This window comes from Neodiprion pinetum, chromosome 1 (genome assembly GCF_021155775.2).
Source record: "Neodiprion pinetum isolate iyNeoPine1 chromosome 1, iyNeoPine1.2, whole genome shotgun sequence".
In the NCBI taxonomy this organism is placed as follows: domain Eukaryota; kingdom Metazoa; phylum Arthropoda; class Insecta; order Hymenoptera; family Diprionidae; genus Neodiprion; species Neodiprion pinetum.
The window spans coordinates 29,214,367-29,240,889 of NC_060232.1; the positions used below are offsets into that span (position 1 = coordinate 29,214,367).

The following is a 26,523-nucleotide window of genomic DNA, read 5'->3' on the forward strand; positions in this document are numbered from 1 at the left end:
GCTAATTGGGGCCACCTTCACCGAACGCTACTTAACTCCAGTTTGTCCCCTTATTCGTGACCAAGTTCAGGCTGTTTCGTAAGTACTTGCCTACCTTTGTCATATTACACACACGAGCAGCACGGCTGTTACCGCGATGATAATTACAACGTAATCCAAAGGAAAGATTTTTATTAATTGTACACTACCGTTCAAATAACGTTTCGTGTACTTCACGACCGAAATACACACCGCAGCCGTACTAGATCTTCGTCGTATACTGAAATTGAATTCAATCTATTAGATTGTTACAAAGGGTGAACTGACCCGTTTTGCCCCCATTTCTGATCTAGTAGTTGTCACAGATAGAAGACGGATAAAAGCTTTCGTATGTCACGAAATTAATTAGGTTGCTGCGTCAACCAACCTTATCGTAAAAACAGTCTTGTTTCTGACTTCTGTCTAAGAACAATGTATTACGAATAAAAGAATTTTTCACTGCTTAATTTATTTGTGTCTGTTGGATCATTTCTTGACGCTCAACAAACCCCGTGTTTTGTTCCGTAACGCAAGATCGTTACAATCAGCTGCAAAGGGCGAATCGCCAAATTTATTCCGTACTGTCACTTCTAGAATTCTGAACTTAATGTTCACAATGAAATGTCGCAGGGTTGAAAATTCCTAACGATCGCCGTAAATCTCGCTCAAGGATGTAAGGAAAAAAATAATTCGCGATCAGTCATGATATAAAAATGTGATAAAATGAACGGGAGAACAAAACGAAGGACAAAATTACAGGGGATGCGGGCGAAACCGTGGGCGAAATGGCGAGACACGTGCGCCAGCTACACACGCGCGCGCAAAGATTATCTGCGAGGATCGACACGATGGATCCTGATCTAGAGGAACATAACGTAAAGTGTGATGCGCGGGTATTTCTAGCAAAACGGTGGTCCTCGTACCCGCAGCAGCTACCTGGCGCGTTGCAGGGATAAAAAGCTACAAAAGTTAACGCACGGTGTAAGAAGCTTGCTCAACGAGCCCAGATTAATGTGAAAAAGAAAAGCGCGTTGTTGACCGAGCATTCCGTAGCGAGGTGTAAAGAAAGCAGTCAGCGATCGTTTTTATCCAGCTCCAAGAAAGCCCGAAGGCTCGGACGTTCCCAGAGTAGGAAAGCTGCTCGCCGCTTGTTCGCGCGAAACGCAGCTTGGGCTTTTCCCTACCTCGATTCCCCTCATCCGACTCGATATTTACCCCTCTCAACTCCGCGCAAGTAACTTGTCGTTAACGTTCCCCCCACACGGCGATACGACGGAGAACCGCATTCGCATTAAGCTCGCGAGTATGAGAATTACAGCTTTATCAAAGCTCGACCGAAGGACTTGCGAGATAACTCTTCGAGTCCGACTTTTACTTTTTGCTTCTCTCAACTTCTTGGTGCAGTTTGAAACAACGGTGCCGTTGATCGCGGCCGGACGCCTGCTCAGGACAAACTAAGTCCGGTTCGAGGGGGCGACATAAGGGGCCCGCCGTCCACGTCACGGACAATTAATTCCAGCCGTCTAATACCGTGCAATATCTACGCCCACATGATTTTTCGCAAACTATTGCTCTGGCTCGAAATTGTTCATTCGTACCTACTTGCGAACCGTTCCGAGTTTTCGCTATTAACACACACACGCACACCTGCTGAACGGCTGCCAATATATCAGTTATGCTACGGGCGGCGGCATCAAGAGGCGAAGGAAAAAAGGAAGGAAGGAAGGAAGGAAGGAAGGAAGGAAGGAAAGAAGGCAGACTGTCAGGACGCGAGGCGTGGCCAGGAGACGACGAGTCCTGCAAGCAAACGTCCCTCCGTAACGAGCAGCTGTCGGTGAGGAACTCCGCGACAATAACGTCTGCACTTTATTCGACCTTGCGCACTTTTGCTCGTCCTGCTATATTCCGTTCTGTAACCCGAGCCCAAAAAAAATCTGACCCGTTAAAAAACCTTTGAACCGTCTGGAAGGTCTCGTAAGTCGGTGAAATGGGCCGAGTCGACTTCGCAATTTGACCAAACCGAAACGTGAAGCGTTTGGTGTTGGGATAGTTATTGTTATCACTTTTAGACATATTCGTTATGTAACGTTTGATCTTAGGTTATGGCCAGGAATGATTCGGAGAAGCCTTGATCCACGAAAGCACCAATTTTCAAGCAGCACAGTCTATGCCAAGTATTACAAAACCTCTTTCCAAAGGTCGTTCAAGGTCGGCTGTTTTAGTCACGAATCGAATAATTGAAATTATCAGAAGAGAAATTAATAAATACAGAATTCCAGGAGGGTGGTCACAAACGGTATAGTGCAGGCGACATAAAATGAAGCGTTTACACCACACACGTGAACAGCCAGTGAAATTTCTCGGCAACAGACTGACGGAACTCTTAATTTTGCTACAAGAATTTAATACTCTCTGTTACGAATTCGCATGTCCGCTTCGCTTCGTCGTTTTCATCCCTTCGGGTACTCCGGAGAGTTACCTTCTCAGTACCGAAGGACGCCCAGTTTTTTCACTTTGAGAATTTTCCCGGGCAGAATTGGAATTAAAGAAACCAATGGACAAATGGATAAAAATAGGAAATAACCGTTGCCCTTTGCTCCAAGTCCATCGGCCATTACCCACGTTGGCTCTATCACGGTTGTAATACAGTGCGGATTTGATGGGAACGAACTCGGTTTGCCAAAGGCGCCACGTTGTGTTGGGGCAAAGTTCAAGGTCGCGGATGTGCCGATTGGCAGGTTCGAGTTATCGGTACGAGAAAAGGAAGGTGTCTTCGCGTCGAATAGACCTGGTTTATTTTCTCAACGTCCACGTACGACAGCGGGGAACGATCAGAGTACCGTTATGAAAGGATATTACCAGCCCGACGCCTCGGGGCGAAATCCGTCGATTGGAATATCGATTAATATCGATCGACATCAGCGATGTTTCATAATCGCACCTGACCAACCGAAGTGACGAGTGAGGAGCAAAGCGATGAAAAGGAGCGAATAACGCGATTGACGGAAGGTTCCTTGCGCGTCGATTCACGGGATACCGCAGCATGATTGCGAGGAAAAATCTGCCGAGTATCCGCTTACGGGGTATCCATGTAAAATGCAGATCGCATGTGATTCCAGGTAGATGGGTATTGCGTCCTTTCAATATTAAGTGACGTCCTCCGCGATTCGGTGAAGCGAGTCAGGACCATCTTCACACGTCGATTATACCAGCATCGGATATTCACACAACTAAGCTTACTTTTGTATAAGATTGTAGTAATCGGCTGACAGATTCCGAGTAGAAGTATTTTATTATTAGCAGCATTCTATCAATGCTGTAGAATATATACGTACCGTAAAAAATAAATTCTATTCGAACTTTTGTACAATTTGTAATAAACGTCAAGAAGTTCGTGAATTGAATTTTTCATATATCAATATCGTTTTGTATGAAAAAAGAATGAACCCTCCAGCTTTCTTTGGTTCCCCCCCCCCCCCCCCCCCTCCCTCTTTCGTGTAAGATCAACCTCAACTTCAATGTTAAAAGTTCGTAAAATACTTTTACCGAACTACTGGATCAAAGAATTACAAACATGTGGAGTTCGGGTAAATGTTATACTGTGGAGCATGATTATTGTGTGCAAAGTGTGGAATTATAACGTGTCTATTTACCCATGATGAGAATTTTTACCCATTGTCAAATCTGTAAAAGATTTCAGATCGTCTGATTACGGAATAGGCGAATGATTCGTGAAAAATTGGATGGTAACGATATAACGGTTAAAATAATAATAAAATAGATAAAACTGTGGTAAACGAATGCGATACCCGATTCGCCACTGAACACGAGACCAGCGGCCAGTACACCTGAAGCATCCGCTTCAGTCATTTTTATGCAGTTAGTTGGTCGTCGATTTTTCTGACAGACCACGATTCCAGTAACTATCGTGACATTGAGAATCTCGGCAAATAATATCTGAGTAACCGGATACGATTAGAGAGTTTTCGTCTAAAATTTGGACTCGTATAATATTGCCCGACCTCGATTTTACCAAATCTTACACGAAATTAATCGCGAGCTTCAACCGTATTATCTAAATGTTCGGGATCTTTTATAAATCTACAACGTGCACATCCACTGCTATTATTATTCTATTTCTGTTCTTGACAATCGTGTCGACGTTTGACGAAGACAAGGATGAGAAACCCCTGACCCTGTTGCAGACGGATCGTTCACTCGTCGTCAACGCGGAAACTATCAACCACAAGCCTCGACGGACGCGGAGAAACGTAGCGCTGATCCAAAGCACTTTTTGCAACCGTTGTATAGAGTGGTTTTTGCCCGACTTGATCCTGTAACGCTCGCAGCTATCATCCAGCGCTTCATCCCTCAGAAATTACGTAACGGGTCCGTGGCGAGATAAGTTTTTGAAAAAAAGAACGTGGTTGCCCGCAACGTGCTTCGAAGCACGCAAGAAAGAAGATCACTTGCGGGTAGGTAAATCTTCACCGTGTCGAGAGAGTGAAGGTGTAACGAAAACTAATTAGAAAATGAGACACTCAAAGATCACCTTCCCCTGGCATGCACAGTGTGCGCGATCTCCGTATGTTTACTCGGTAAATTTGCAGACTTGCAGCTCGCTCATCTTTCAGCTATTATTTACTCTGGCACTTGTGATTTACGATAGACAGAGGCCGGGAATTTTCTCGGGCAAATTCGACGAAGCTCTCCGCACCTTCTCACCGGGACAAAACTGCGGTCGAGGCGAGGCAAAAAAGTCGAAAGAAGCTCTGGGAGTTGCGAGTATACAACCTTGGCGTAACCGTTGGTAGGGAAAAAATGTTTTTTACGTATTCAACTCCCGAGAGAAGCAAAGAATAATTCATCTCGGAGAATACGCGAGGGAAGAGTTGTACCTGTGTACCATCTTTGCGCGTTACAGCTCGTATAAATCTCGTATCGCTCGGTGGTTCACAGTGCACAGGCAGTAAGTCGGTGACCGTATGAAAGTTCGTTAATGATAAATCGGAGTGGTAGCACGTAGGCGTCACGCTTGACTGACTCTCGATCAACTATAAGGCGGGTGTTGGTCCATCAGGCTACCGATCTCTGCCCACGTGAAACGTGTGTTATACCTATTTCTACGCACTCTATGCCTGTAATAGACTTTACGCGCCGCTCAAACCACATTTGCCAGCGTTCGTTTCATGTTCGCCTAGCGATCCGCATCGGTAGAGACAAATGTTGTTTAATTTTCAAGTTCATAGAACCGTGTATCTTCGTCGTGTCTACTGGATAATATTCAAATTTTATACGATACGTACAACAGTACATACATCGCACATACACCCATGCTTATGCAAAACTTGTCCAAGCAGGTTTTTAATAGACCGAAGATAAAAGCTTAAGAAAAAACGAACCGACTAACACACATTCGTCGAGAATTGACGGCTTGTCGAAAACGTGGGTACGTCTAAAAGGAGCCGAGGCAGCAAAGTCGGGTACGTCCAACCCTAAATTGGACCAAATTTCGCTATTCTAGCCTCTGATTAATTGCGCCCATTGTCGGTCGAGAAGTGAGCGAAGAATTTGACCGAGCTACGGCGCAAAGTATGCGCGTCGAAGATAGAGAACAGGCTCGGTCGGTGGGCGTTGCCTTAAAAGGCTTCGAGGATACAAAATAATGGCTGTCTTTGGCGCGTACCTTTCGCATAGTTGATACTTTAGTTGGTAAATAGGTTGAAAAATCGAATTGCGCCAGTGAGTCAGAACTTTCGGACGTCGCGTCGGGCGGCGTCGCACAGCGAACGAGTCCGTAGGCAGACTTCTGCATGAGTAGGCTGCACGGAACGAAGACAATGGCAAGAGAAGCAACAAACTTGTAGGAAATTACTCAGGGATCGTCCGTCGCACCCAACGACGGCACATGGACACGATTCAGGCGATGAATATGCAAGGGTACGAAGATACCTGTAAAATAATGCACACTCTATGGTGTGGCAATGCGCACGCACGCCTGCACGACGCAGGGACGAGTCTGACAAAGGGGGGCGTGTTACGGGATGAAAGTGAGCAAGGAACCGATGACACATGCCGCCCAGCATCCGAGATTCGAGTGTCACAACACCCAACTCTTTTCCGAGGTTCGATTGAATCTTCTCCACCCTTGATCTGTGCGAAATGAGACGAAATCGACGCGTGAAAGGATATTTTAATGATACGGCTCGTTTCGTGAGACGAACGCGGTACTTGAAGTTAAGTTGAATTTCCGCAGGCTGAGCGATCGTTAGTGGTGAGATGGCTGATTGCGAGAAAGAGATTAAAGATAAGCATTTGAATCCTGGTGGATTCGCGGAAACGTCCCGCATCATCCTGCTGGTATCCAGAACTATTAGCGGTGCCCGAAGGGATCGCGACCAAAAGGAGGAGGATGATGATGACGAGGTCGAGGAATGAAGAAAAGAGGAGAGGAGAAGAGAAGAGAAGAGCTCGGTAAAACAGTTAAGAGTTAGACCATGCCGGGTTAACTTTACACAGAGCCTTGCCGATTTCCTTGATCCTGGGAACGGCAACCAGTTCTGTGTGAGCTGCAGATGCCTACGGTAGAGATTTGAAGCGGTATTAAGCGCGTCCCGCTCTTGTCCTGCATCCTCGCGCTTCGGCTCAACCGAGAACATTTCAATTTCGCGCAACGCCCCGACGACCCGAGAGACGCGCGGCAGTCTTTTGCTCGACGTTGATAGGTATACACACCAGGATGTCGTTACTCACGATCAGGCTGAACGATAACTGGTCTAATAACAGCATATAACGACAACGAGGTCTGCAGGCACGATGATTCCCGGCAAGCTAACCGCGACACATTTATAATTCATCGTTCAATGTCGCCGTGTTGTGTCAAAAAATATTACAACAAACGACGCCTCGAGCTTTATAATACCTACCGAAGGTATCGATCGACCGTAGCCTCGTTTCGTGGAAGCAGCCTAAGCGCGTTCGGTGTGAAAATTTGAAAATCACTGGTACGCCGTTTCGTTTTTTATTTATTTTTTTTTTTACAGAACGACGTTGCGTGGGGATGCTGCTACAAAGAAGCCATGGTCTCGTATCTCCTGAACAAATCCACCTCGTCAGCCCCGAGGAAGAGGCAATAAGGATTTTATAACACGTAATAAAAACCCCCATTAGACGATCCAGGACCTGAGCAGTCTAAGCGGATGGTCCCTCGTTTCTCACGTAACAACCCTCGATGATTCTTGTTTTATGACCACTGCACTTCTAGAAACACCTGCCTGACTGCATTTGTGACTTCAACCATTATTTCAATACGCTGTGCAAACTTGCCACTTTCGCCACTTTTTCACACCGTCCGGGTTGATGGTAAATGGTGGCAACCCCTTTAACTATGTAGCTACTACCAACGAGGCTTAAATAATCCCAGCTAGACACGTTGTACGACTATAATATGCACGAGTGCCATATTCCTCTTCTCGACACGCAGTTAATACATGCATATTAGACACGAGGTTTAAAACACTTCGGTAGCCGCAAGAATTCTGCTAGGCGATTAACAAGAGGTACATGTATATACATATTATATATATATATATAAAGCCGTTACTTCTAACCGGATTCTGTGTAAATTTTTTTCCGTCTTTCGCTCTGCCTGTAAAGTGGCAGCAGCGCTGAAATACATAATTATTAACAAGTTCGCAGGGGTTTAATGAAGCAGCATCGTCGAGCCGATGTGGCATGCCGGTATTTAAAAAAACCTGCCTTACAAGAGACCGTCGAATGACATCTACCTGAAACTATATTACGCACCATCCGTGCACGATTTGGTCGATTCTCGCACCGCCAGGTTAAATGTCAACAGGCCTGGAATGAACCAGCGTAGCTCGCAAAAGAGCACGGGAAATCGTTAATCGATAAGATAGGCTACTTATACTCACGATCTAGAGGTAGAGCGTGCCGACGCGTCGTGGCGCCATGACTGTTACGGCCAAGCGGGGTCCGCACTTTGTCGGTTGAAGAGGTGGGGCAGCAGCGGCCGTTGTTTCCTTTCCAGAACAAGCTCCGTTACCTCCGCGAAGCTCCCATACGAGATTCGTGAGCGAACGAGGTCTGCTGAGCCGTCTGGACCTACGCGAGAAAACGAGAACGTTGTAAAAAAGCGCCCCTCAAAATCTCGGGCAAAGAGACTTGCCTCTTCTCCGGAAGCTTGGCCCCGGCCCCGGAATCCCCGGAAGTACGACCCCCGGAATGACTGGAGTCCAGAGTGCCATCGAGTTCCATGGCCTGCTGGAGATTGGTCAGACTTTTATAGCGGATATTGAAGAGCGGCGAGCCGCCCTTGTAACCGGGCGGCGTCTCTTTCAACGGCGATGCGCTCTTCTGCCTCATCAACGGACGCCCTCTGTGAGTCCCGCTGTTCTTTACGTAGAGCTTGGCCAGGGGCGGCTTCTCAACCTTGGGCATAGGCGTCTCCTTGACGGCGCGTCGGGTCCGTTTCTCAGCCTGTATCTTCTTCGTCGGTATCGTTTCGATCGGCGGTGGCTCGGGTCTGTCGTCCAAAATCGAGGCGACGCTGACGGTGACGGGAGTAAGCGGAGGGCTGTTGCTGCTCGCGCTTTCGTACGGCGATCGAACGCTTTTCGGAAGTGGAGCAAAGCCGCGAACGTAGTCGTATATCTGATCGATTTCGTCGTAGTCCTCCGTGTACGACGGCGGCACCCGATTCTCGTCCCGGTAACCGTGCCCGTGGCTGCTGTGGCTGCTCTGATGATGATGATGATGATGGTGGTGATGGTGGTGATGCTTCTGCTGATGATTCGCGCTGTCGGAACTCGCCGACCGCCTGAGGAACCCGCCGCTCCTCGGTAGTCTCGGCTTGCCCTCGCCGAGGCGACCGTCGAGCACGTGAGCGCGGTCGGCGACGTCGGCCACGAGGCGAGATCCCCGCTCGACGAGGCGCGTCAGCTCCGGCATCGAGCGCAGCATCTCCTCGTTCCTCGCCTTGACGAGCTTCAGGGGCGCCGCCAGCGGAAGCGCGACCGCCGCGCCGTCCCTCTGGAGCGGAAGCGCGAACACGTGCTCCTCCTCGAAGGTCGAGAGGAGTCGCAGCTCCGGCAGGAAGTGAGACGAGGACTTGAGGCCCCGCGGCGGCTGCCCGTGAACGAGCCTCACCGTTAGCGGAAGCCGCTTGCTCAGGAGCGCCCTGGCCGTGTGGACGCCGCTGATGTTGTCCTCCCTCGCCAGGGCGCTGAATCTGCCCCGCTGCTCGATGCCGAGGAGCACGCTGTCCCCGCGGCAGTCGACGCACCGCAGGAACCGACCCCTGCCCTGGATCGTCACCTCGCCGGCGGTCGTGATCGTCTCGCCGGCCGGTAGCGTCCGGGAACCTTCCGGTATCACGATCCCGGCCTCGTCAACCTTGCACCCGATGCCCCTTATGGTCTCCCGGACGAGGGCGCCCTCCTCTGGGCATCGCCTCGACAGTTCGCTGACCGACTCTATTCCCCGAACGGCCCGGCCCTCCTCGCTCAGGATCTCGAAGAACCCGGTGTACGAGTCCGGAATCGCCAACTTCGGCCCGACGCCCACCACCCTTCGCCCCTCCTTTATCTTTACCGCCTGGGCGACGATCTTCCGTCGCCTTCCCGCCGACGCGAGGAGCGCCGTACTCTGCAAACTCGGCGCCGGCAACGTCGGCACTCCAAATCCACCGTACTGACCTTTCGTTATCTTTATCACTGCTGGCAGACGGTGCTTCGTCACGAAGTCACGGAGGTACGTCGCCTCCTCCGCCCATCGCGCCGCTGCCACCACGATCTGACCATCGGTCGCTGCCATCCCCTGATGGTGGACGCAGGTGCCCCTTACCGATACTGCGACTTCTGGATCCACGCGCCTCTATGCCCCATCTGAAACAAAGGGCGACGATATATATTTTTTCAAAAATGCCATTTATCTTCGACTTCTCCACTTCCTTTTCTACTTTCTACTTTCTACCACCTTCCTGCAACAATTGTAGTTCCAGCTGTAATGCGGGGCAGATGAATTTCAGAAGCTCAATCGCTGTACCGGATAAAATTTGCATCTTGGTTTTCGTACGACAAGGTAAACTTATTACACGTGTGGAGAAAAAAATATTTCAAACTGATTTACCACTGATTTCTTGAGCGATCAATAGCCCCTCGATACTTTTGTAATCCAAGGAAGAAGTGATCGGAGTACCGCACAAAATCTCCGAGCATTTAGTGATCGCGAATGGTTGCGTGTTTGAGTTATTAAATCGTCAGTCGAACCTAATTGGTTGTACAATCGATAAAACACTTTCGACATTTTGCTATCTAATGCTGTTCACCTAATTCTTTCATCATTGCATGTGCATTGCGAAGTATCAAGATATACCAACCGCTTCTATTTATCGTGAGTAAGCATGCCGTTCGTTACGTGGTGAACATACATGTTCCCAGAAATACAAGAAAAGCTAATTATACTATCTGCGGCATCATATTTATCACGAATATCTTTCAAGACGAAAATTCCAACGCGTTGCACTTCCAACCAAGTGTTAGGATGACTTGAAATAAGACCACATCTTCGTCCACGCAAATTCTGCGAAATCAATGGCATAAAAATACATTGATCAATGATATCCTCGAAAGTGCAAAACCGAGGTATTGCACTTCCAACGAAATCCGCGGTGACTGGATACGCGTCGACGTAACCCAATATCGTTTAATTAACCGTCCGTCCCCGATCTTCCGCGCTTGACCAAAGAAGACCGTGGCCGCGACGGTAGTTTAGTCGATGGTTGAGAACAAAGTATATTTGATAACACCCAGAGTCGCGGGCGAGTGCCGGAGCCTTTGGAGACGGTCAGCACGTCGCAAAGATGGTTTGCGGTCAGTGGGAGATAAGACCCGGGTGACCAATGACCCAGGGCGTCGTGACAGGCGCGCCTCTAGGAAGTCGTTCGGCTCTATCTGGTCTGCAGAGCCGCCTGTAAACAGGCCGTGGCACCAACACAATTTCAAAGACGCGTTCCTGCGCCGTTCCTTGTTTATTTATGCGCCTCGGTACGGTACTTCAATGCTGCAAATTGTCCCCGTATAGACTATAAGGCGTGTAGTATTTCCTCTAGCGATCGCCAGCTCTGCAAGCTATTTCTCCCACGCGACTTTGCAGGTTCCCCCCCTCCTTCGAACGCCGCGGTCTTCGACCGAGATTTTATTTTGGCGATTACTGTACACGGGACGGATAAGAATAACTCCTTGAGGGACTCGAGACGACGGACAGGTTGACACGGGGGATTTAACATTCGTTCGTTTAATGCAGCCGCACTTTCGAAGGCCAAGCGAGTCGCTGTAAGAGGTGAACTTTGACACCCGCTTCACGCTCGCCGGGGTAACTGTAGAGGATTTTTACCGAGCAATACAGATTTTGTAATCCCTTCTGAGAATAATGACCAACCGAATGAGGTTGCGTTCAAAAAATATTACATAGGTATAAGCTCGTTAGGTTAGGTATATACTTGTTGCAGGATGCGCGCGTGATCGAGTTTTTCAATCGAATACAAGCCGTGACTTGCTCGATTCATAGCCGATTCCGATGTCGAATTTGATGTTATAGTTGATTCCAAGAACTATTTTCAACAACTTTTCACCGTGTTTTGCTTTGCCTCGGATGAATTCGTCATTAGTATAATATATAAAATCCATATTACAAAAGAGCGCGGCCGATCAGGTGGAAACGTGTAAAACCAAGAAGATTTGCATACCGCGTAATAATAATTGCAATTTACACACGCTACGGAGTCAAGGATCCCGCTGATTTCTACAGAATTTTTAACCTCTTTCACACACACACACACACACACACACACATATATATATGTATATACTCGTATACGTATATATATATATATATATTTTTTTCATTCAAAGTTTGAAGCGCGCTAGCGAATATAACCGCGTTGCGTGTAAAGAAGCTGGGATAGTTACGGGCTGTTTAAAAATGTGAAAATCTACCTCCGTGGTGGGTATAAGTAACCTCTTCAAAATAAGTGAGCCTCGCCTGATGGTTGTAAATGAGAGTACGAAAGGTGGTGCTATTCACGCAGTAGGTACATATCGCTAGTACGGACATACAGGTATAATGTTGTGCCTACAAACGCGGTACATTTTACAGTGGTTCTAATATCTGGTAATGATCATTTACAACACTCTCCAAGGCAAGGCAAGCGCTGCAATTATGCATCGGTTCCTACACATCGTCGCTATGGCAATTAAAGTATCTCAGCGTGCTTAAAGGTGTTGCGGCTGCGGTACGGCGGATGGAATCGGCGAGACATAGACCAACCTGGGCGTAAACTTTCACGTCTTCAGGCCAGGCGGTAGTCGCAGTTTTGTAGGTTGTTTTTGTTTTTCATACTTTTTTATCCTCCTCCTTGTCATTTTTCTCTTTTCGGTCCAACTGTACTCTAGCGGTAAGCGAACGAACGAAAACACGAAAACCTAACGTGATTTGGAGCAGGCCAACAAACTAGTCGAGCAATCATCATCATTATTATTATTACGTAAGGCTGCTGCTGCTGCTGCTGCTGCTCGATGTGTTCAGGAGTGCTCGTGCCTGGCTAATAACCGCCTGTGTTGGTCCTGGACCATCGCACCACGGAGAAAGGTTTAGCGCGTTACGTAAAACCCACGGAGAGGCACCCGTTGAGAAATTACCGAAGAACTCGAACGTTCAGCTGGTATAGAGCGGCGATAACTACGAGGGAAAAATTTACATCGCGAAACGGTATCCGCGTGCAGTCCAAAGAAAGACCAAAGAACGACGAAATCCCTGCACGTGTAAACGATGAACGCGTATGCTCGTCCAACGCTGCAACGGCGAAATCAGCAGCTCCGGATCGTCGTCTTCCGGGCGCTTCAAAGTCGCAATGCGAAATTCACGCAAGGCGTTATAATTTGCCGAGGTGAGGCAGGAATCTCCAGCTGGTTTTACTACAGCCAGTTTCACTCGGTACAGATGTGTTCCAGGCTCGTTTTGCGCTCAATAAATCTCTACCCGTTGCACCAATTAGAAAATCTTGACCCGCCGGTGTTACAGATGGCGGAGATCAGATCGTCTCGAGCCGGACGATTTTGCAATAGTAATTGGACATGGTCGCGTGATAAAGTGCGCTTCTGATAATAGCGGGAACTCATTTTACAATTAATCAGAAATTTATATATATACAGCCTGGTCGATTTTTCTTCGCATCTTCTTTCGTCGCTATTTTATATCAGTCCTTAACTCGAGCAAAAATTATACGTCCAATTTTCCTCCCTTTCTTTACGTGTAAGTATAATGACTTCCTTGTGCAATGGAGGATGAAAAACTGCGGCATCCATCATTCGCTCGCAGGAGTTCTCATCGGTATAATAGACGGTAAGCAAAAATGCTGTAAAATAACGACTACGGGACAATGTGCGGATGAAGGAAAGGCTGAGACTGATCCTCAGCAGTTCGGTTTCATTAGTGGCACGTTTTTCGAGCGTTCGGACAGAGCCGTGTGTGAATTGAAACGAGAGGCCGGTTGCTGCAGGCGAAACTGCAGAGCATTGAGCGTCGCTTTTACAGAGACTGTGAGATGAAATTAATATTAAATTGAATTATAATGACGGTGTTTACCAAGGAAATCTAGACTGCGAGGGAGAGCAGACAAGTCCTAGGACCGGCTGCCACAATGTTCGCGATTACGTAACGTTCGTTCATTCCGGACGAGTTCGGCAACGAGACGAGGTTCCGTAACGTATCGCGTATCGAGCATATGCAGGCAGAAATCCTGCGGGGTATTCGCTCGGCCATATCCCGAATCAAAAATAAAAGTCCCCCGCGAGTCGATCAGCGGCAGTTGAGCGGCCGTTCGACAGTATGTATCTATTATCAACACGCCATCCGCGCTGCCGGTGCATGAGAAATTAAACTGACACGCAGGCACGCGTTTCACACTTTCGATTAGAACCGTCGGTCGAAGTATCGGAGACTTAATTTGGCCGCAAGCCAGAACGTCGATGTTACACGTCGACGGGTCGGGTAATTACGTTGAATCCTGGCACGACGGTGCAAAATATGAGTGTAAGAAGAACGCGAGGGTAGGGGAAGGTAGGTAAGCGTCGCGGATACGCATGGGAAGAAATTTTTGTACCTTGTCACCGCGATCGTCATCGCCGATCGGCTCCTTTCATCCCCTTCCTCGCCTCTTCATCCCCCCGCACCCCCAGGGAGGTGGAGAAAATTGCGAAACAATGCACAGCCGCAGCGGAGGATAAATATTCAGCTGGAATACAAAGGTCGACTTGCAACGGTAATCTACATAATCAGAGGCACAAACTATGCGCGGCACAAAACCCCGCGCCGCTTACAGTGCAGGGTATACCTACGTATAATGCATGCAGAGGCGAGTTGAGTAACACGACGCGTCGTCAAGATACGTGACTATTCAGGTTGCACGAACCTGAATATACCTGTATAGGTAGGTATTATACGTACCTATGTACGAATATACCCACGGGCGAGAGAAAATTCAAGTTTCAACCGCAAAAGGTCGTTGCTTCTCATCCTGTTTGAACTTGGAAATTGTAGCGAGATCGGCCCGAGCTCGTTTAATTGATTTCTCGGCACAGGATCAAAAATTTTGAGTCTGGCGTCTAGATGTCAAATTTTGATTTCTTTCACGTAACTAATGAAAGAAACTATAGTTTTTTATTAGATAAATTTTGCTTATTTTTTATTTCAACGTGCTGCCGGTACCTGCTGCTTATACTATCAGCCGAAAACTTTAAAGACTTACTTATCAATGTAAGAAAAAGAAAACTAAACTTTGTAAGTAATAAGTGAAGATTTCGGTTAATTTTTTTTTTTTCATATCTAAGAATCACCTTTCTATTTTGGTTATTATTCGATGTATAGAATCGATATTTATTCATTTAAATGTAAGCCCGACAAATAAAGAAATACTGTATAATCGCTAATTCCGATTCGGGTGACAATTTGACGAAATACGGCTTTTGGGAAAATGCGTTAATATAAATTGTCGAAGATTGTAATCACTCTTGCAGTTCAACGAATGTTGAACAGTATTCTAGCAATCTGATGAGTTATTTTCAATCCTTCAATATTCCTCCTCTTTTTCACATCAATGATATTATAATGCTCCATGAATATTCGCAACGAATGATAAATCGAATAAAAAAAAGATATGCAGTAACGGTGCAGAGAATGTTTCAAAACTGGGATGACAAAACAGTAACATCATTGGGTCCCCGTAGCTTGTCAGGTCATAATGTACAAAAATTTACGAAGAACGTACGTTCATCGTTATAAAACCGAAGCCTGAATTTAAAGTAAACAAGCATTAATTGCAATCCATGTATATTTAGACTTTAATCTCTCCGGATTATCATATCGAGTATATTTGCATCGAGACGCTTCTCTGACCAATGCGTTTTCATCCCAAGCTCAAGTGTTTTTCGTTAAACTGTAACTTAACGACGAGTCCGCAGTAAAACCGAACTAATTATTCTCGAGCAATAACTAATATAATTTTCTAAAATTGATAATCACGTCGCTCGGAGTCAGCAGGCAAGCTGCAGCCTCATGGACCGTGGAAAGCCGTGGATGTTGTCCTCGTACATACATGTGTGTGTACGTAACTTGGAATTGCTTCTTTAGTGCACTAAACTGCACTTGATTGCTGCAGCAAAGAGTACGCAGCCATGACGTTGAAGCTGCAGTGACATTAAACGTGCTACAGCATAAGAAAGAGAACACTTGGGTAAAATTTTGATCCGGTTATTGTATAGCCATTGGCGTTGCAAGTTTTCCTTTCGTACCGCCACACGTGATGGCTGTGCGTGATGAAAGCCAATGGCAATGATCGACTTTCGTAATCGAGTCAGGACTCGGCCGTCACGACGCGACGCCAGGCTAGTCGATGGTGGTATTTTTTTACTTCGCGGCACTTGGGTGCTGGAATAATGATTCGCGGTGTGCACGAGTGAACACTTTTATAAACTTGCACACGGATGTATGTGAAGTATTTCCGCGGCTGATAATCGGAAGGAAAGATACACCAGCCTCGTGGTGATTTTTGCGGTGGGTCAGTTGAAAGATAAGTAAATCTGATTAATGACTCATTTTAATCAGTTCGTTGACTGTGGATATTTGCGGATCGGTATTTTAGGACACGGTATAAGATACCGGTGACGTAGCGTCGACGGAGAACTTGGCTCGGTGATTCGGAGGAAAGTCGTTAAGAGGTAACAAATCACGTTCAGTGTGCTCTAGGATTTCCGGATAAGTCTTTTCCAAGTCGAGGTGGGAGAGCGGAGAGATAAAAGAAAGAAAGAATCTCTCGTATAAACCGATTCACGCGGCGCGGTGACGCTCGCCGGTTTAACCGACGTACGGAGAGCCGCGTTAATTACAACTTGAGGTTAAAAAAATATTATGACACATAATATAAACGCGGATCGTTAAAATCACGGGAAAAACAGGATCGCGTGGCGACGCACGATTTTTAAGATACCCGACCTTGGCGAATGCCTCCGCGTCGCTACCTCCGAGAACCGAGGTAGGTATAAGGTACCGAGTATCTTCCAGTTCCTTATAGTCGTCGGGGCTCTTCACGCACCGTTGAAGACAACGACCGGATCGCGGGTCTCCTCCTGGAACATCAGGACCAGTTTCGAGTCCCGCAGGTCGTCATCGACGGTTCATAACTCATCGATTTCATATGGTGAATCGATTAACTGTAGCTCAAGAACCGTGACCCGGAGAAAGCTCGGAGCTTATAGCTAGCCGACGGAACGGAGTTCGAGCCGCGAGAAGAAGCCGTGGTAACCGATTACCGATGCTCACTTAGCGGTACGCAGCAAGCGATACACCTTTACGCCACAAAACTTCACTTTCAGCGATCGTCGATGATCGTGCCTTCCTCGCTTCTTTACCTCGAGGCCAGCGATACTCCCCCACCGCGGTTAGGAGATCAGACACTGGGCCAGGACTGGTGAAAGAGAGCCGCGTGGATAGGAGAGAGCATTTCGCTTTCGACTTAGTTTCGTAACAAAGCCGCAACCTCCACGAGAGCAGCTGGAACTCGCGGTCACCGCAAAAAGAGGATGGAGAGAAAAAAAGAAGGATTAACCGGGGACCAACCGTCGCAGAGATATCATCTCTTCCTGGCTGTGCTCCAGGCTCACTCCGGAGCCAACCTCGTCTCTAATCTGCTTCGTATCTGTTCAGCTTCGAGTTTTATATACCTACCGTCAAATTTTCCAAGGCTCGGAACCCGAGATCCGCAGATATATTAAATTCCAAAGAAAAAATTGAGTTAAATTTTATCTCGCGACGTGCAACCGACTCCTAACCGTTTCGTAACTTTACCGAATTCATCGAAACTTTAAAATCTAGGTTCCGTCGAAAATTGTTCACACTCGCAACCGAGCCGGTGATTGATTGATATATAATAGCGCGAGTAAAACGCTAACCCAGTAAACGAAATCTCGCCGTACGAATCTGGGAAGTCGTGAAATCGCGATTAAATCTGGGTTCATACACAGAGACGGCAGGCATCTGCAAGATCGTTCGCAATACCCCGCAGAAATTACGATGACCATTCAGGCACAAATAATTACACGTAGTCTCGAAATAGTCCGGTTTTACGATTAGGTTCTCACCGTCCAGCCGCGATCTCGCTAATTTCTAACTGCGTGCGACAAAAGTTGGCCGTTTAATGTACATGATCGTCGCCAAGGAGCAATTAAATTCCACGCGTCGCACCTTCGCGGCGAACAAAACCGGCGACTATCGTAGCCCACCTTAACGAGCAGGTATAATGGCATTTGGTGAACGTCTGGATCGATTTTGAAAAGTTGGAAAACTAATTTCCGCCGCGACGATTATCGTTCCAGTTCAATCACACCTGCGACGCGACGATTTACAGTGAAAATAATATGTTACAACGCAACATTCGACCAAAGGTTAACGACGTCCGGAAAATATACCTAATCGTTTTATGAAATTCCGTTCACGTAACGCGAACAATATTCACTCTGTCAATGGTGAACGTGATTCCAGAAGCCTAGATATATCTGTAGCGGTATAATAGGAGGTGGACGTGGAGCGTGAGGACTGCCAGGACTTCTAGGACTGCCTAGGAGGCGAGCCGAGCTGTGCAAGTTCCGTAGTCCAGGTTATATTTAGATTCGAGCTTCTTGTTTTATCTCTACCCACCGCGCCACGCCAAGGTTCCAAGGTTTCCTCGAGCCGATCTTCTTCGCCTTCTTGGTCGATCACGAGACCAATAGCCGCGAAGCCCTAGAGATCAAGACCTCGTATTGTTTTCCCATGGCATGAAGTATCGCGCGAAATTCAACGCCGCGTGATCACTCGCCATGTGGCAGGCATAATGAACGTGGCATCGAATGTGAGTTTCTAGAGTTTACTTGCACTTCGCGTTGATCGGTTTTCGCCTAAAGTAGAATTCAGGGCATGCCGCAAGATGGTTCTCGCCAATGCTAAGCCTGATTGGATTCGCTATAACGATTATACGCTTTCCCCGAATCTGTCGAAACGAAATCCTCAGCGGTACTCGTACGTCTGCGAGATCCGAGATTTCTACCCTGGTGATTTCAACGCGGGGACGTTCGGCCGAGAGTCGTTTGAAGAACGTGTCTTGGAACAAATCGATTACCTCCGGCGCGTATACCCACACAATCGCAAATACATTCACACGCGCGTGCCTGATCTACACGTGTAGGAAGCTTTGGTAATAAACTCGGACGTCACGGAGTTGAGATATACATATATATGTGTACAACGTACATGTACACGCCAAAGCAGAGCGAGGCTAGGTTGGTAAAGAGAGCCCAAGCCAAGGTCTTCCACAATTGGACTAAAGAAATTTAGTTACGTTCCGTGGAGCCGCCGCCTACGTTTACGTCGGACCGGATTATAGGAGCGCCTCGGTTTAAGAACCGTTCAAAGTTTGAAGAGGCAATGGGAAATGGGGGGAAACACGTCGGCATCTCTTTGTTCTATTCACCCTTTGACCCATTTTACTTTTCTCAGAATGTACACCTCGAAGGACAAAGGACCGGTCTTTCTCTCCCAGTCCGGGTTGCGGTTCGAGTGTCGACACAACACCTCCTCCGTCAGCCGCGTAGTAAAACGCGTTTCAATTCTTGCTCTGGCATGGTCAGACCTCGGCCTAATGCACGTATGCATGTGAATACCTAAACGTTTTCTAACTTCAACTGAAAACTGACCCAGTTTTCGGTTTGTCACACTGTTATGGATACTGCGCGTTGCATTCATCGTTCAACGTTCACCACCTCATCGGCTTGTTTTTTGCATACAGCAATCCATGGCTAATTGAAAAGAGAGAAAAAAAGTGTACCACAGCTGAAGAGTATCGAGGGGAGAGATTTTTACGAAATCGGTTCTAATCTCGTTATGAAAATTTTCCACCATTAACCGCAGGTCTGTTCTTTCCTCAAATATTTTACAATATTTCATTCTGAAACGACACCAAAGTCATTCTCCATAGTCAGTTATTGAAACGATATTAGATTTTCGTGTAACATCGCTTGCATATCTGAAACGATGATCGCTTCCGAATGACTTTTAGAAATGTGTCACGGTATTTTCCAACTTGGTGGATCGTAGGGCAGTTATATCATCATCAAGCGATGCCCTGGAGCGCGATAAGCTCGCGATCAGGACTGACTCCCCGCTTTCACACTAAGGACCGATATCTTTGAGAGTAGAAGAGAGAAAAATAAAAGATAAAAAGCATCTGATAATCTATGAGAACGTGTGCAGAATAGACGTCTTTTATAAGCGCGTATACATCTCAGTACAAGATTGCCAATTACCTAGCTGCGGGATGAATCGTCGCAGAACTTCCTACCCTCGTGAGATACGGTAAAAGTTGGACACGTGGCAATGCGCGAGCGACATACAGATCCGTCACAATAAGAACACAGGCATATAATTGCGCGTAGTGAATTCTGACCAGTCAGCATTGAGAGTTGCCGGTCTCTCGTAATGTCTCGCGATTAGCGGTTCCGGCACCGTCGAGCGTCGTCCCAAGAATTGATGAATATTTTCTACCCACAGCCCCGGACATCGTTCCTCGCCGGTACCCGAGGTATGGGTAACAGAGATGGGTAAAAAATCGTGACAAAAAGTAGCAAAGTAATCGTTGCGCTAAGAGATGTCCAGAGCGTAAGACGAACGGAGCAGGAAGCCACCGGCGGGGATGACGTCACACGTTTAGCGATGGGTATAAAGAAGCTCACTTCGGACAAAGTAAGTCAACCGGGACGGGACGATTCGAATGGTAGAAAGTTCGAGGAAGCCTTTCAACCGGCCACGTGGCCTCGGTACGCCATTGGAATACAAAATTCCTTAAATTTTCTACGTCGTCGTCGCCGTTTCAACGATCCGTTCCCCTCAAACGAGAGATGCAGCCGCGTTGCCTGGCTCCGTTCCATCGCTATCCGCACCATGGCACAAGACACGGATCAAGTTTTTCCCGGAAAATATGTCGCGGAGCAACGGTGGTTGTCGACTTGTGGAACCTGGCAACGGACTTTACTACGCTTCGAAGGCTCACTGCCGCATCACCACCACAATAGTGTTTACCCAGGGAAGATTTCCTCTCTCCCGAGACTCGAATAGCGTGGCCTGTAACGTTACCGGTACTTTTGACGCAAGTCCTATGACGTTCCTAAGACTTACTTATCCAGGTACGTCAATCTTTGCAGCTTTTTTCCACCTGCACTCGGGGGAATTCCGTAATAATATCAGATGGTATCAAGACGGCAGCTTCTGCGGTACGAGTATACGTACAACAACCACCAATGCTATGGTACTCGACGTCGAGAGGTCATGTTCACACGAAACTGAACTGTAAACATAGCTATACGTCAATTAATTAATTAATTAATTAATTCTACTTGCCGTTAATACGCGATCTCGTATGTTTAACTGGTGCGTAAATGCGGGATAAAGGAGGGCAATAAACGCTGCATCCATAAAAAGAAGAGTCGATCGGTTTTCACGTACGACGTAGAAACGTATAGGCCGCGCTCTTCGGACCACGGTGACTACGGACTGTGCGAGACACGACGCGACGACCACGGATCCTCGAGGCGTCATATAGCTGTAATATCGAGCAGGATTTCCGACAGCGTATCAAAAGTTCCTGGGAGGGCGACTCCGCGAGGTTTACAGCCAAGCCCAAGGAAGGAACGGAAAGACGCCTGTCACGAAGATAATATCACTTTCCATAACCACGATACGAGACACGCTAATGAATAATGTATCGCAAGAGGCTCTATACGCCGCAACGAGAATCTATTAATTCCACAGTTGTCAGTATACGTCGTACACACTGGCAGTCTACTCCCGAGTCCTCGCGGTCAGCGAAGAAGGAAACTTTTAAACTTCTTCTTTATTCATTGCCAGTCCTACACCAGCACCCATACCCATCCCTTGTCCGCCATACACGGCTCGTCTGTGTTCGCCCCGTGACCGTTGCCATGTTATAACTATATACCTATTTCAATGTAGAATATGGGATTCGTGTACACGCGTGTACGCAGCACAATCGACACGTGTTTGAGTACAATGCGTAAACCTCCGTCGGTGGAGATGTACGTATACCTGCGTGTAATGTATGGAACGACAAATGCATGCAGCCATGTATAGAAGCTGCGAACGGGGCATCCTGAACATACGTATAATTGTATGATTATGAAGGGAAAAGGAAAAAGGTGAAATGGGTAAAGGAAAACTGTTACAGAGTCGGCGATCGGCCTTGCGTCGGGTTATGCCTCGTACCCTCCGCTTCCTCGCCGAGTAGACGTGGCTGGATCCACGTCTGTAAGCCAAATCGACAATGGAAACAGATAACACAGGGGCAGATTGTACGCCAACTCTGCCGCAGCGCATCATAGTCAACCCGATACCCTCTCTCTCTCTCTCTCTCGCTCTCCTTCTCTGTTCTACCACGAGCCAAATGCCCTGACGACGCACGGCAACGGGCAAACACGTTTTCTCCGAGAGGTGATTGGAATCAAATATTAGTTCGTTGAACAGGAGGCACGGCGGGCGGACGTTGCCGATTATATTTACAGCTACGGGTGTGTTCATGTTTGGACGGTAGTCCGTTAGCCGGTAGGCAGTCACATTATCCTCCTCCTACATCCGTATTGCCAATATCAGTTTCGTCTTCATCGTCGTATTGCCTCGTCACTGTCGCGTCGCTCATCGCACATTCCGCCCCGACTTTCGACAACGAAACTGCAGACAACTCTCCTTCCATCCTCATAAATTCCACCAATTTCCTCCCCTATCCTCTCAGCCTTCGAAAAGTTACCGTCAACCGCCAGACCGCCGGAAAGTCTGTGAGTATAGTCTCTGCCCGTTGTCGGAACTTCACACATGTTATATTTAAGATACAGGCAAAACGTTTTCAGACTTTCTGAGGGAAATAAAGCTCTCAAAATCCCGGCAATCTAAAGGTGAAAATGATACCCTTCCAAAACCACGAGGAAATTTAAGACCGTTATAAAATTCGACATCAAGTAGACGGACGGTATCTCGATAGAAAAGGCAGTTCAGTTGACACAGAAAGAGCCCGTATCGTTTTAATTAAGCAATCCGTATGGTGATCGACCGAATAACCGGGGAACTGTGTCTGCCCGGGGCATTAGCCGAAGCGAACCACCAACGTGCGGAGGAGCTCCGGGGTTTTAGGCGTTGGCGAGGCATGACATGTGATCGACGACGGTAGTTCGCCTTGGAATAACTGTATAACTGGATCGATATACTTGGGCAGTATAACGATTCGATTGTTTTCTTTGTTCCGCGTTCTCCTCCGCGTTTCGCCCGAGAACCATTATATACAGGGTGACCCAGGACTATCGCCTCATACGCTACCAATGTATTCCGCCTGAAAATCAGCGAACGAAAAGTTTTTTCATTTCTAATTGCAAATTTGTCGTTTGCGAATCAAAGCCGTGTGAAGTTGGCTGACCCGATAGCTCAGAACAGGACTGGCGGGGCGTTTTTCAATCGACATGCTACAGCGTGAACTTTGACATTATTCTCAAGAGAAAAATACTGTTTTTTCTTTCGACAAGGACGAAAGCAATCAGTGTTACGAACGAACGTGCGCATACCTATCAGGCTTACTAAAACTCGTTTCAGTCATCCGCAGATCATCGGCAAGTGCATGATCATTGTAATTATATAAACATAACCAGTAGAGAATTTTTTCAGCAACATGAGTTCCAAAATGTGATAAAATTACGAATTCATCGTTGGACAGTTCGAGTGGTCGAGAGGGAATAAAATTTCTCACGAATAAAATACAAATCAACAAGTACGTCAAATCTCATCAAGCCGAAAGGTGAAACCTCTGAGCACAATTTTGATCTTTCGCAAGTTTCTGGAGTGCCTTGTCACGTTATCTCGCGAAAATTATCCGTTGCCAATTGGAACCATTTGAAATTCGGATCCGCATCCTTGAGGGCTCTGGCCCTGTGGCCAGCGCTCTGCGGCCCAAGGAAGTAAGTGCATAAAGAAAATAAGAAGGCAGGGGCAGTTTTGCAGAGCGTCTTCAGAAATAATCGAACAGCCCTCGACCACATCGACGTAATGCCCAGACCCATAGCTGCGGATGCATGTAGAAACTGGTTTCGTTCTTTGGTTCGATCGTTCGCGGGAGCTTGCGCCATGGCAGAGCAAAACGCGGCGTGGCACACCCGCGGCCTAGTCTCCGTCACGGAGGAGATGTCGATCTCCGATGCTCACGAAGGTGGGTTCGCCGTCGTCGAGACAGACAATACAAGCCTCGCTTCCTTTACATAATCTACGCGCACACACACAAAAGGCTAGTTACAATGTCCGGAGAAAATGAATTCGCGTCCATTGATTCTTCCTTGTTTCTAGTTAAGAGCAAGTCTGGTCGGATTATTCAATGTCTAAGCTTATAGTTTTGCATCGTGTTGTTTTTGTTCCCCAGTTGTATACGTATATCAACCGGATGCAGGAAGCTTAAAGATGGGATGAAAATTTGTTCAACCATTTCTACCGTCAAGGATATTAAAAGTTTCGACCGCATTTCATCGACTCCTCGTCAGCATCATCTGATGCGTGTAGGTCATTTCTAGAATCTAACGCGTGTTACAGCGAAGCTAATTAATTCAATCTTAACGAGCTAGATATAATCGAGGATTTTAATTATCCGGCACGATTTTATGGTTAACACGGCTGAAAACTTCAATGTCGAGGTGTCGGTGTAACGTTTTCCGAGACTTTAATCGCTCAATCTAAAGAAATAATTGCAGATAGCGACAGAAGCGATTGAGAGGATGTGCGCAGGCAACGTGGGCATAACATATTATCTGAAGATAAAATTTAGCGAAGCGAAGTGTAATGGCGATAAATGTAACCTTGTGAAAATGACAGGCTCTTCTTTATCTTAAGCTTTTTGTTCACATCAACTTTCAGGTCAAAGCTCAAGAAACATGCGCGGCACTCTTTGATTCTTGCAAAATTTATTCACGTAAACTGGGTACATACCCTTAAACCAATTACAGTAAAGTTACGTCCGAGGCGGTGGTAGTACACATACATATATAGTGTATATTTATATGTGTGCGCGCGTGTGTGTGTGTATATATATACAATGGGGGAAAAAACTTAATCACTTAAATTCAGATGGTTGAATAAAAAATGTTGACTGCTTTGAAGTAGCGTTTAATTTTTTGTCGGCTTAATGGTTTGTAATCTAACGTTTCCGATGTTCGCTCGAGTTTCATGCCACTCCGCCGTTTCTTGTCTATCCACGTTATGTCTGTATAAATAATGGGTACAGCCTTATTCGATTAGATACTTTTATACACACGTACATACATACAATGCGTGGTAAATAATAAGCTCGAATACTGGTGAATGAATTTGTTTTCACGTCAATAATTTGCACACAGAGTTGTTCAAAAACTTACACAGTCACCCTCAAGTTTACCTCATACTTTTGCAATTTTTTCAATGAAATAGGTATGGAACAGATTTAAATGCTCTAAACACAGAAATTCGAAAATTGAACGTTGTAAGGAGTCTCGTATTCGTAAAGGTAAAATTTGGCCCACCTATGTCGCGGTTGATCGTGGTGTAGCCCACCAGCGATCGAAGTCCGAAGAGACCAGACTGCAGGCTGACCCGCCTTGGTGAACGAAAAAAAAATATACATTTAAAAAAAAAAAAAAAAAAATGAACCTGATACCTGCTGGAATCGAGGGGCATCGAGGCCAGCGATCATTCGATCCGACGATCCGACCATAAGGAACCGCCCAGCTCGAACAGAAATCGAAACTGCAGCACCGCAAAGTGCAATATCGATGCTAGGAACGATGAGAGCATATTACTCGCAGGCTCGTTTCAGCTGAAAAGAAGAATTGCGAATTGTTTAGGCTAGCTACCTTCAATCACTCTCGAACCTTGCAGTTGAATTTGACCATGTAACCTCAAACATTATGAAATTTATAACAAAAGACAGTCAGTACTTTATGGACTATGGTGTACTTCAAGTTAATGTTCGACTCTGACAAATAATTGCAAACTGCGCCAAATTGCTAAACAAATTTCATGTCAAAAGATCCAGAGCTTTTCAGTCTTCTGAATATCACCAATTACTTTCGGAGAGGCGTGACCGTGATCATTATCTTCGACATCTGCATGCAGAAATAGAGCCGATTACTCAGCGAGTAAACAGTATGGCTACTTACGAAGGTGTTGAAAATTTCGAAAATAAAAGGACGAAGAGGTACCAAATAGCGTTGTAGAGTCCCCTGGCCCACGGGTATTGGATGACATCGTGGTGTGGACAGCAGAGAGGGTCCGAAGCTGGTTATGGGGTCTAGGCTCGGCAAGACTCGACAATTCTCGGTAACACTCGGCAACACTTGACTCGACCTTGAACGGGCCCTGTATGGTCTATGCCACTGACACGGCCCAAGGACGCTACCACGCGGTAACGCTGTGCTGTTGTGCTGTTGTCCCGAAAAGCGGTCGAGGAACTTCGTTCGAAAGTCTCGGCTGACGGCGAATATGTTTCGAACATCCGATACGATAAGTACACTACAGTCCCAAACGACACCGGCAAACAATCGAGTGTTTACCGATGACGAAGAATTTTCAACTTCGTCTGATCGTGAGAAGAAGAAAATAAGAAGAATAGGAAGATGAAGAAGAGCCAGACGTACCGAAGGAAAGTTTTTCATCCTCCTTCGGAGTATCCTCGAAATTCCCAAACCTACAGGATGACCTTGCTTTTTTTTTTCTTTTTCTTTAACCCTCGCCAAAACAGAATTCCTTGTTATTATTCTAACCGCTTGTCCAGTCTCAAGTCCATCAACACCCAGCCGACTTTCACCTGTACCGAAGGCACTTAAA

At 46.8% G+C, this 26,523-nt stretch overlaps 1 protein-coding gene across 6 annotated transcripts in view; it reads right to left on the bottom strand.

Moving 5' to 3' along the window:
- Positions 1–26,523, bottom strand: part of sano (serrano) — a 109,400-nt gene that overhangs the window by 11,521 nt on the left and 71,356 nt on the right. For all 6 annotated transcript variants that reach the window (XM_069136962.1, XM_046615600.2, XM_046615626.2 and 3 more), the window contains 2 exons: positions 8,207–9,923; positions 7,953–8,142 (listed from right to left, as the gene is read on the bottom strand). In XM_069136962.1, coding sequence (XP_068993063.1) covers positions 7,956–8,142; positions 8,207–9,852 — 1,833 coding nt within the window. In that variant the 5' untranslated portion in view covers positions 9,853–9,923 and the 3' untranslated portion in view covers positions 7,953–7,955. The remainder of the gene's footprint in view (positions 1–7,952; positions 8,143–8,206; positions 9,924–26,523) is intronic.